This window comes from Strongylocentrotus purpuratus, unplaced genomic scaffold (assembly GCF_000002235.5).
Source record: "Strongylocentrotus purpuratus isolate Spur 01 unplaced genomic scaffold, Spur_5.0 spur5_scaffold_1, whole genome shotgun sequence".
Lineage (NCBI taxonomy): Eukaryota > Metazoa > Echinodermata > Echinoidea > Camarodonta > Strongylocentrotidae > Strongylocentrotus > Strongylocentrotus purpuratus.
In genome coordinates, this window is record NW_022145594.1 from 36,635,672 (window position 1) to 36,648,199 (window position 12,528).

A 12,528-nucleotide genomic window follows, 5' to 3' on the forward strand; every position below is an offset into this window, starting at 1 on the left:
CAAATCATTACATAGGGCAAGCAAGAGAAGTAACAATAAGAACCGATGGTTATCACAACAAAATTTAAAAGAGTATTTTCACCTTTATGTGGAAATCAATGAGTAAGTATACACAGAGCCAGGGATGGATTAATTGTTATTATATACCTCACTTTAGAAATCTAGCCATCTGATTGGTCGAAATTGGAGTCGTGATTTCAAGTAATGCCCCACTCACAGGGAAAAGCAATAGCCCACAGTCGAGACGACGATGATTTTCACTGATACACCTCAATATTCGCAGTGCAACTAAAAATTTCGATGATCTACGAGCCTTATTATTTACTACAAAACAACGTTTTTTCTGCGATTGGTGTGACCGACACTTGGTTTGTTGACGACATATCTTCTTCCTTATGCTCACTACCAGGTTATGATATTATTACAAATAATAGATTAGAGCGGTCCGGAGGTGGTGTCGCCATGTATATGTCTCAAGAATATGAATATAAGCTACAACCAGAATTAAATCGGATGGAAAATTTCATTGAGACGGTATTTGTTGAAGTCATTGTGCCAAACAATAAAAACATTATAATAGGAACAATTTATAGACCTCCTAATTCGAGCCAAGACGATTTCTCTCGTGTTTTCCATGAATTATTACTGCATCCATTAATGTTAAATAAAACGTTTTCTTTTAGGAGATTATAACATAAATTTATTGAACAACGCCACTGATACATTTGTCCAAAATTTTGGCGACACCCTCCTTACAGCTAGTTTACTACCACTTATAACTAAGCCAACGAGGGTTACAGAAAACACTGCTACTCTTATTGATAATATTTTAACAAATGCTAATTTTTTTCTCCAAAATCAGGTATAATCTTGTCTGAAATCTCAGACCATTTCCCCATTTTTACTCAATTTCCAATTGAAAAAAATTCGCTGATGCATCCCAATGTCGAAGTTAAAAAACGTGATTTTTCTGAAGAAAATATTGTTAGGTTTGGACAAATACTCGGAACTACTGACTGGTCGGTGATATATCAAATTGATAATGTTAATCAATCTTTAGACACTTTTATGGATCTTTTAAAAGATGCTTTTGATATTTGTTTTCCAGCTAGTAATAACAAACTTAGTTACAAAAAGACTCTTAGGAATCCCTGGGTAACGAAAGCTCTTTTACGTTCCATAAATCGAAAAAAACAATTTATATTTAAAGTATACATTTAAGCTATTGGATAAAGATAAGGTAAAATATACGGAATATAAGAACATATTGGTTACTACCTTGAGGAAAGCTAAACAAAAATATTTTTGTAAACAGTTTGAACTGTATAAAAATGACCTAAAAAATACTTGGAAGGTTATCAAAAGTGTTATACACGGGAAAAGCAAGTCTTCCACAATTAAAAAGATTAAAGTTAATAATGAAGTTATTGATAATACCGAACTAATCCCGTAATATTTTAATGATTGTTTTTCAAATATTGGTCTCAACCTTGCTCAAAAAATACCAGACTCAAATAAGCATTTCACTGACTTTCTTGGAACCCCAAATTCACTTTCTATATATTTCACACCAGTTCTTGAAAGTGAAATTATAAACATAATTAACGGATTGAAAAATAAGCGGAGTTCTGGACATGATGAAATAAGCAATTATCTCCTGAAAAAAATAACCCTTGATATTGTCCAACCTTTAATTTATATTTTCAATCTATCGCCTACAACTGGGGTGGTGCCTCAATCGATGAAATTGGCAAAAGTTGTTCCTGTCTTCAAGAAAGGAGATCCTTTAGAGTTAAGAAACTACAGGCCTATTTCCTTGCTGACATCCGTATCTAAATTTCTTGAAAAAAATTGTATTTTTTTTTCGTACTGTAAAATTCTTTTGTGCTAGTAATATTTTCTATCAGGCACAGTTTGGCTTCCGTGAAAAGCATAGTACAACACATGCCCTTTTGACTCTAATAAATAAGATGGCTCGCTCTATTGACAATTTCGAACATACGGTGGGGGCTTTCTTGTACTTCTCTAAGGCGTTTGATATGATTAATCATGAAATACTTCTTTACAAACTTTCTAACTACGGAATCAGAGGATTACCCTTAGAGTGGTTAAAGAACTACCTCCACAATAGAAACCAATACGTTCTCATATACGATGCACATTCTTCTATAAAGACTATTGAATGTGGCGTGTCTCAAGGTTCTATTTTAGATCCGTTACTTTTTATTGTTTATATAAATGATTTTTACATGTCTTCAACAACCCTGTCTTTTCTCTTGTTTGCTGACGACTCTAACATTTTCTTTTCTCACAAAGACCCAGAAATTTTACTGAGAACGGTTAACTCTCAATTACGAGAAGTTGCTGACTGGATCAAGGCAAATAAATTGTCATTGAATTTACTAAAAACCAATGATATGCTTTTTAGTAATATTATTGATAATTTACCAGAAAATATTGTACTTGATAATACTGTCATACAAAAAGTCTCTTCTACGAAGTTCCTGGGAATAATAGTAGATGATAAACGTAAATGGAAGCTGCATGTTGATGTTTGTAAAATCATCTCTAGAAATATTGGTATTTTGAACAAGGTAAAATTGTTTTTTCCATCTCGTATACTGCCTAATTTATACTCAACTTTAGTACTTCCTTACTTGAATTATGGAATACTTGCGTGGGGCACCTGTGGAAATACTCAATTAAATAGAATTTTACTATTGAAAAAGAAAGCAATGCGAATCATTTGTCACACTAATTTTCACGCTCATACTAAGGAACTCTCTCACGCAAATAATGTTTTGAAGATTCATGACTTATTTTTCTACAACTTGGGTATATTTATGTATACACTAGAAAAAATGAATTGCCACAAGTTCTCTCAAATATGTTGAACAAAAATACTGAATTTTATAGTTACCCCACGAGAAAAGCAAAATGTTATCACCTACCAAAGACAAGAACGCAATTTTCCAGCAGGATTTTCACTTTCACTGGCCCAAAATATTGGAATGCCCTTCCTGGCACATTACAAGAAAAGCCCTTATTAAGTGGTTTCAAAAATGCCGTCAAGCACTTTTTGTTGCAAACGAATCAGAATAAGTAGTTCCCCTCTTCCTCTCTGTCTCTTTCTCTGTCTCCCTCAACCCCTCTCTGTCTTCTTTTTATCTTCCTGCATGTCTTCCCCCTTTTCTGTTTTTTACTCTCTCATTCCTATAGTCTTCATTTATCATCATCATCTTGTCATTCTGCTAATGTTTCTGATTTGTTTTTGTCTCGTTAATTGTTTGTTTTTCTATTGTCTGTCATGTTTTTTTGATTCCGTAATTTTTTTAAAGTTACAAATGTATAAAGTATAATTATTATTGTGCGAACCTACATCTAACAAGCTTTGCTTTCAAGTAGGTTCGTTTTTTTCAATTCTTGTAATTAAATCATTTTGCATTACTATGACTAAAAAACAATGTCAAAGATATTTCAATGCTTATTTCTGTTATACCATTACGTTTATTATTGTTTTTTATTGTTTATATTATGTGAAAAAGAAATGGAAAATAAATTCGCTCTGTTTTAAGCTATTATATATATTTAAAAAAAATCAAAAAAAAATCACCATCCACCATTCGAACCATGGTAATTTCATTGTTTGATACCATTGTTCGAATGGTGGATGGTAATTTGGACAAAGAACCATGGTTGCCATGGTACTTTTTTATAAGGGCACTTAGTCCACTCCACTTCATTCGATAAATAATTTTTTTAATTCTTGCTTCAAAACTTCCTTGTAACAACTTTTGTATCGTTAATCGGATATTGCTCAAACTTTCAATTATTTTTGTTTATCTTATTTTTCTGCTTTTATTAAAACAAACTTAATAACATGATATCAAACTATGGTAATTTTATTGTTTGATACCATGTTTACCATGGTTCGAATGGTGGATGGTAATTTGGACAAAGAACCATGGTTGCCATGGTAATTTTTTACAAGGGCACTTAGTCCATTCCACTTCTAGAAATAATCATTCGATAAATAATTTCTTTAATTCTTGCTTCAAAACTTCCTTGTAACAACTTTTGTATCTTTAATCAGATATTGCTCAAACTTTCATTTATTTGTTTCTCTTATTTTTCTGCTTTTATTAAAACAAACTTAATATCAGGGTTGACTTCCCCTTTAAGTATGTTGCGATCTTCCTACATGTGAGTTTCTTTTAGAGCATTCAGGTTGTACAAGCATACGACTGTTTACATGGTGCTCCCCGCCCACCCTCAAGGTTTCCACGGTTAGCATTCACACTTAAATGCTTTTGTTAACACTGCTGCCGCCTGTGAAAAGTGTGAAAAGACCATTGATCCTTCTGTCAAAAGAACCAGCATATATGAGACATTTAAAAGAATTAAAGAAAAGTAAAATGTAGATTAGAAAAGGGAAGAGGGGGTAATGGGATGAAATTAAATTAGTCACTCATACATGCATCACAATTGTGGATGAACTGCTCACCTTTGATTCTCTTTCTTTCCTTGCAAGTGTTTCAAAAAAACACTGATGGAATGCACCTGATAGAGAAGCTTTCTTCAAGGATGGCATGGAGCATGATATTATGTCTGCCACATCAAGTGACATGGTAGGTCCACAATCTCTCTCTCTACCGAGTTCAACCTGGATAAAATGAAAAAGTGATTACTGGTTTAATGCAGAATATAGATGTTCACTTGGATGTTAGACATAGATGTGTTACCTACATGAGAGGTTGCCCTAGATATGCTGCTAGAACGTACTACAGAGAGTAAGAGGGCAGCATTTACACATCTCTGTTTTCATATACCTTTCTTTTGGCCTACCTACCTCCACTATCCTAGATGCTACAGACTTCTAACAAGTTACTCTAGATAGTGCAAAAGTGTTTTTTTTTATCTTTGTCATACAAAAGGCTCCTCAAAATGCCATCTTCATACTCTAAATTTAACTCCAAAACCAACTCTTTCAAGAATTGATGAAATTCTTTAAATATTGACCAATGAAAAAGACAAATTGCCATAACTTTGACATATCAATTCCATTCGGTCCAAATTTTTTACAGCATCTTTATCTTTGCATTGCCCACGTTTCGGCCGAATTTCACAGATCAATGGTTACTTATGATATGAATAGCACCCTCTAAAGTTTTGAAAATGGATGTGTTTATGTGGCAATAGCTATGTCATATTCGGATTTAGATACTTCAAGATATCCCTTTTTCAGTAAAAAAAAAAAAAAGAAAAAGAAAGAAAGAAAACAGATGCACCTCACTATTGACCGACTGCGCGAGAAATTGCTCTCAAAAACCGTACTAGGTCTATGAAACTTTATAGCAGACATGTGTATCAACCTTCTTCACAACTGCCTGCCAAGTTTGGTAACATTTCTTGACGTTGATCATTACAAGGTTATTGTAAAAAAATGCTCAATTTGCTATGCATAACATTACAATGTGTGACATGCTTCTAGTACATTTAATTGTCATCCACGCTAATAGCATGGATGACAATGGGGTCAAAATGACTGTAATGAAATGCGGCTTCAAATGATACCATAAACAGTATACATGTATGTCCACTCAGAAAATTTTGAGTAAATCGAAATTGTAACAGGGCACAAATCAGATTACGCAGGGTTTCTGCCCAACTGTAACATTGGCTATAACATCAATTTTCAGATTGATTTTGTCCCCTTTTTTATTTATTTTTTATCTTGGAATTTTGCAAGTATATTCTGGGGGCCAAACTCAGGGCATCTCATTGTCTCATTTTGAAAATCTGTCAAGCGGGACGTTTTAGATGCCATTTCATACCCTGCACTATATGCGTCACGTATTAGTATGTTAGCATACAAGGTCGTATACGCCAAATTATATGGAAAACCATACGTGCGTAATGACATGTGCCTTGCCGAGCGTGTGTACATAGGATCATTCATCTGCTTAAAAATAGAAATATGGGCATCAATGCATGCATTTCATTCTACGATTGCAGTTCTAGTTTCCAAATTATTACTGTTCAAACCTCTTTGATTTGAGTTCTTTTCCAACAGCAATGCAGTAATACATTTCTACAATGATATTTATATACTGAGAACAGAAACTACTGGTTGGTAAAAAGGGGAAAATAAAAGCACATGTGCTAGTCGAGATGCACCCTGCCATAAGTATACTGTTGTACTGTAAGAAAAGTGCAAAAGGTATAAAAGTAAGAACTTGTACCAAAATGGTTGAACTATCATGTTTATCAAACTATGATTAAACTTACCACATGTGGTCCAATGAAAGCATAACCAGCTACAGTGTGTGCTGTCGTGTATGGGGATATGGCCACCTCAATATTCAATGAAGAAACCCTGTCCTTCACCAAGGCTGCAACATCTGGGTCCTGACTCTCAAAAGCTACATCAACAATGAAATCTATCTCTATCTTAGAAGCCTTTACCGATAGTTCTTGAAGCATAGAGTTAATTACATAGGTTGCAATACTTTTGTTCTGTGACACAGTGAAGTACAGGAGATACTTAAACTCCTCCTCCTTTGGCAGCACTATTTGATCAATCAGCCTGTTGAATTCATCACGATCTGACTCATATAGGGAAGCAAGATGGACTCCAGCCATGTACTCCTGAAACAGTTTGTGAGGGAAGAAAACTGGCAATTGCACATGAGAATTCCTCTCATGTGTATCCGTGTCAGCAGTAATTCTGTCCTCCTGAGACAAAATCCCGACCCTGCAAGCAGTGTCCTTGGATTCTGGGCATACTTCGAAATCATCTTCACCGAAAACCAATGTATTTTCTAGCAGACCATTGAGGGCCTGTTTGGCAATAGGTCCAAGGAGCTCCTCAATATCTTTCAAATAGGCAATAAGTGACGAGCTGCCTACTTTATTCACCTCTTTCTGAGCATAATGTTCTTTTAGAAAGGCAATCATTTCTTTGAAAATCTGAGAAAAGGTTTTCAATGATTTCATTTCCTTTAGTTTTTGCTTGTCACGTTCTTTCCACATAAGACACAACATGGCTACATATATAGGAAAGTGGGCCATGTTTTCAGATATGACATCATTCTCACTGATGAACTGGATAAGCCGATTTGCTTTATCCTCATCCTTTGGAAAGTATTTGTGAATGTAAACTGACAAATTCTCTCTGTTGAAACCCTCAACATGAATGAATGTGTAGAGCTTCATTAGATCACCATCTGATCTAATCTCTACTGCTCTCCATGGGCGAGTGGTCACCAAGACTGGGCAAGAGGCAAGTTGATCTGAACAAAGAATATCTTCAAGTCCAATGTCATCAGTCTCAGATGAGCTTCGACATGCCTCTGAGAGGGTGACACTTTGCTGTGATGGCTGAGGTTGCATATGATAAGAAGGTTGTGATTCGCAAGATTTTGTCTTCATGAATTTGCCACTTAATTCGTCTAGCCCATCTAATGCGATAAATACCTTGTTAGGATTTGACCGGATATACTCAGTTATCTGAGAAACCTTTGCTGGATTGTTTTTGGCCAGATAAGACTTTGCAATCTCGCCAATAGTGTGTTGCTTAAATTTACGTAGAGGAACGATCAAGACCCACACAAAGTGACTGAAATGCCTCCCTTCAATCCAGTCCCAGGCAATCTTAGCACAAAATGTAGTTTTTCCAGCCCCTGCCTCTCCCTGAACCAAGATCCGCTTGGGGAACTCTCCATTGACTTTGAGATCAATAAAATTGTTGTAATCTATTATTTGCTTGCCAGTTCCATCCTCTTCTTCCAATACAAGATTTGTGTGTAGTTTTTCAAAACCCACAAGTGAAGAAGGCTTGAGAGGATCAGCTCTGATCTTACAGAGAGTTGACCTGTAATTGAACTTGAAATCATTTGCACACTGCTCAACCAGTTCAGGAGAAAGTTGTTTGGACTGTGATTCTGATGGTCTTGATGGCCCTCCTAAAAATTAATAGATAATCCACATTCGCTTGGTATAGATAAACATAGTTTGATCATATGTACATCTGAAATGGTTGAAAAGGCCCGAGGCTAATAGTGTGACCTACAATGTACGACTAGGTGCATGTACTCAAGGAGTCCTACACGTTTGTCTGAATTTATATGACTACATTCAATTTTAAGGACATTTAAAATCTGAGTAATTATTGTATTCAGGAACTAGTAGATGAATATCAATGGCATAATTTTTCCTACGACATTTCAGCAATACAGAGTTTCCCTGACAATCACACATCTTATTTTGAAGGAAAAAACAAGACAAATGTGATTGCGTCTCCAGTATTCCTCTGCCTAAATTCAGTTAAGATCAGGGCTAGAATCAATCTCTTAATATTACAATGAGAGCAAAAAGCCTCTCTCTCTACATGTATATATATATATATATATATATATATGTATATAATTACATGTTGATTGAAATACCTTTCCAACCCTTGACCTTTGACCTAAAAAATCAACATCTGATCACTTTTCTCCCTATGGTGACGCAAACCATATGTAGTTAGTAATTGACCCTCTTAAGTTAACCCAAATATAATCAGTTTGTCTCAATATGGGGATGCATACCAACACCACATGGCTCAAACCATTCTTGAGACATTGCAATAATGGGGCTAAAACTCTGAATTTTTTTTTGACCCTCATGGCCTTTGGCCTTTGACCTTCCTATCCCGAAATATAATCACTTCATCTTGCTTTGGTGATGCATGATAACACCAAGTTTGAAGTTCATACCTCAAATGGTTCTTGACATATCATGAGGCTAAAACCTGTAATTTCTTAAGTTTACCTCTATGACCCACTTACACCCAAATCTAATCGAAGATTATCTTCTTATGGTGATACATATTATCAACAAGTGTGAATTTCATACCTCAAGTGGTTCTTAAGATATCGCAATAGCAAACACGTAGGATGAATGGACATACAACCCGAAAACATATTTTGTCCTACATTAAATTCCGTGAGCAGATGCATAATTACAGTTATCATTATGGAATGACCCGAAATAATATAATTTGTTTGTAGAACATGTGCACATAACGAAAGCTGACACACATTAAATGCTGCTGTCACTCAAAGTGCTTGTACTATTTTGGGGTCCAGAAAATATCTAAGATTATTAAAGTTTAATTAGTAAATTTTTAAAACATGCATGGGGCCTGATGAAATTGGACACTTCTGTAAACAGAGGCAAATGTTTAGAACACAGAGCACGATCACTATCTAAATGGTAAAAATTGACTTCGCTTTTATGAATGGTTTTCTATGTCTTCTGGTGTAGCAATACTTAGAGTCTGTTTACCTGTGATCTTTGGAAATGGAGGTCCATCAAGTAATCCGTCTGATAGGCCACCCAAGTCAATCTCTTGTAGTTTGTCTGCCAAAAGCTGTCGTTTGTTTGAGTGTGGAGGTTGCTGCTTGACATTCCATTTCATAAAGACATCCATAAAGGCATCTTTGAAGTTCTTCGAATTCTCAATCAGGTTTGCCTTAAGCTGAGCATGGGAGAACCCTAGAGATATCCCTACATTGTAGTAGTAAGATGGATCGATATCCTGGGCCAGCTTCAGGAACTCCATTTCACTGACAGTACTGTAAAATGAACAATAAATCAATTGGGTATGATAGTATTTTAGTTGGAGAGCATCCTATTGGCTGACAAGCTTTTATGTGACACTCAACAATTTGCATTACGTGCTCGAGCGTGCAATTTAACAAGCTGGGGATATCAGAATATATTGCCTGTGATATTAACATTTGAAACATACTGCCCCAAATTACAGGTGAGTGCGGTATTGTTCTCGCAAAGGTAATCATTCTGCCTAAAGCAGAATCTGGCAGTACATACAATTATGGTTAGATAGTAATGATAATATCAATAAGAAAAAGATTACTACTAGTTCTAATATTAATAATAATGATAATCGCCTATTGAATACTTAGCAATACAGCGGCATTCTCATGAACTTCGCGATCGATGCCTCACTAGTTTTCGCACTGGCCTGTTTATTTTTTTTTAAATACCCGACACTGCTTGACACGAGAGGTCCAGGGATGAGCGAGTAGACCTTTAGCTAGTGTATGGGAGTGTGAATTGGAGTGTGTATAAGAGTGTAAATGTGAGGGTTTATGAGAGTGTCCAAGGTACAGGAGTGAGAATAGGAGCGTGTATAGGAATGAGAGCGTGTATTGAAGAGCAAAGGGCCTGCTTGCTCATCCTTTGACCTACTCTTTTGTCACCTCACAAAATATATTTTAAACGTGAATTAATTTGCCTGTTATTGCCTTAGTCATATTAGTTATGAACTTTGTTATGAATTTTGTTATATACTGTATATTATACTTTTCAACCACATTTGTATGTATTATAATTCATTGCCAATGTAAATTGTTCATAATTCAGCCATCTGGCTGCGAAGTGCAATCAATAAAACCTTTTCAATCTCAATCTCAAATCGCCTGTGAGAGGCGAGTGGGCGGCGCGCTGTCTGTCAGTTAATTATTCAGGCTCGTTCATTCTATTCATTTCAAATATAGTTTGATATGCTGGACAATTTCAAGAAATAAAAATATGTTAAATCATTTAGTATTTTTATTTTGACTAAAAACTGTACCACTCTTTGTTTATTTAATTTTTAAGCACCGGGAAAGAAACTTGCATTGTTAGATTTATCGATCGGCTTAAAATTGCGGCCAACGCCAACCTGTCTACAACGATCACTTTTTGTGTTACCCTTAGGCGGTCGCTATAGACAGGTTTGACTATACATACTATCATTATTATTACTATTTGATTCTACTAATATACTACAACTTCTACTACTACTATACTACTACTACTACTACTACTACTACTACTACTACTGCTAGTACTACTATAAGTACTACTACTACTATTTTTATTATTTATTATTATTATTATTATTATTATTATTACCTTCATCATCATGATAATTATCTGCATCATTGCATAGTCTATATGCATATTTTGTATTCACATGATAACTTAAAGTGTCACATACAAAGAGAAAGTCGAGTTCTGGGAAAGGTGTAAATAATTTGTGAGCCTTTTCATTCTGTTTATGTTGGTGTGGAAGAGTATCATAGAAAAAAGTTCCTTGAAAAAGATGGCTCTTCAAATGCCCTCATACTCAAAATATGACGAATAATTTGATGTGGACCACACTTTCACGACACATGTTTGTGTAGTCATATATACACATTTCTGTGTCCAGTTCATGTGACTTTTAGCAAGACTGGGCCAAATAATAATTTTGACGACTCCAAAACAAAACAGTATATACCAATACTGTTGCGCTACATGCATGATCAACCTTTGGAATCACTTCCACACTAGTTAGCTGTTTCTTTTGCAATGCAATCGCGTGACCAGAACTGAACTCTATTGTTAACCCACAAAGGTTACTCGTATAAAGGCTAGCTTACTTTGAATCATCGGGTCATCATGTCGGGTCAGGTTGTAGCGTTACCCGGCCTTTTGTGAAAATTAACATGCCATTTATTTATGAAATGTCAGGGGATATGTTTGTGAAACAAATCCTTCTCATCTTCAAATGGTCTGGTCCAAATTACGTGACACTTTGTGAAAACCTTTCAGTAAATCTACTTAAGATCGCATCCTGAACGTGCATCTTCACATGATCTTTTGTTTTATGCAAGGTCGTGTAACGCAACCACCCGACCGGACGCGATGACCCAATGACTCGAAGTAAGCCAGTATGCATACCTTTCTGCAGTGTTAGGACCTGGATTGGTTTCAACATCACCAGATCTCATCAAGAGGATCAGGAGCAGGTAGAGAAAGCAGAATCCACCCATGGTGTAAGATGTCCTTCGAACTCGACAGAAATGTAGCCCTCTGGAAAATGGTGATGACATCGTGGGCAACAGTGCCTGAAAATATTATTCAGAAATATCTACATTACGTACATAAAGCAGATGGATTGAAGATCCTTTAGAGGATTTCAATTCTCTATATATATCTATCTAATAATAGTGAACAATTTGGGGGGTTTTCGACGCCATAAATTGTGTTGCCCCCGCCTCCTGAAACCCGCCCTTAGGAAGAATTGCTGGGACCAGCCAAGAAGCTGTGCCTCGCAGGGTTCATATTCGAGAAATACAGTAATTGGGCAGATAACGATGATTTTGTGAATTGTTTTGGTAGTTGTCAATCGGGGCGGCCGAGTTTCTTTCACAGCGCGAAATAAGGGTCATCATGTACTGCATCGTATGCAGAGATCTCGGTGGAGCATGCATAAGATAGAAGCAGCAGTCTGGACTAAGGAAAGTGAGTGACGGTGACGGTAACAGTGACGCATAACAGCTAATGAAGTGTATTGCACATTCCTTCCGTGACTAGTCCGAACTTGCCTTGCAACAGCTATCAGTATCGAAACTTTTTATGATTATTAAAGTTGATACTCTAAGACAATCCCAAATATTGAGATAATTACATCAATAGAAAGCTTTTAACCCC

General features: G+C 35.9%; 1 protein-coding gene across 1 annotated transcript in view; it reads right to left on the reverse strand.

The window, feature by feature from the left end:
* The window catches only part of LOC105447146 (NACHT, LRR and PYD domains-containing protein 12-like), a 39,575-nt gene extending 27,699 nt beyond the window's left edge, over positions 1 to 11,876 (reverse strand). Inside the window, exons 1-4 of the mRNA XM_030978745.1 lie at positions 11,776 to 11,876; positions 9,331 to 9,620; positions 6,289 to 7,964; positions 4,505 to 4,663 (exon numbers count right to left, since the gene is read on the reverse strand). Of these exons, the coding sequence (XP_030834605.1) occupies positions 4,505 to 4,663; positions 6,289 to 7,964; positions 9,331 to 9,620; positions 11,776 to 11,867 (2,217 nt within the window). The 5' untranslated portion in view covers positions 11,868 to 11,876. The remainder of the gene's footprint in view (positions 1 to 4,504; positions 4,664 to 6,288; positions 7,965 to 9,330; positions 9,621 to 11,775) is intronic.
* Positions 11,877 to 12,528: the final 652 nt, after the last annotated feature.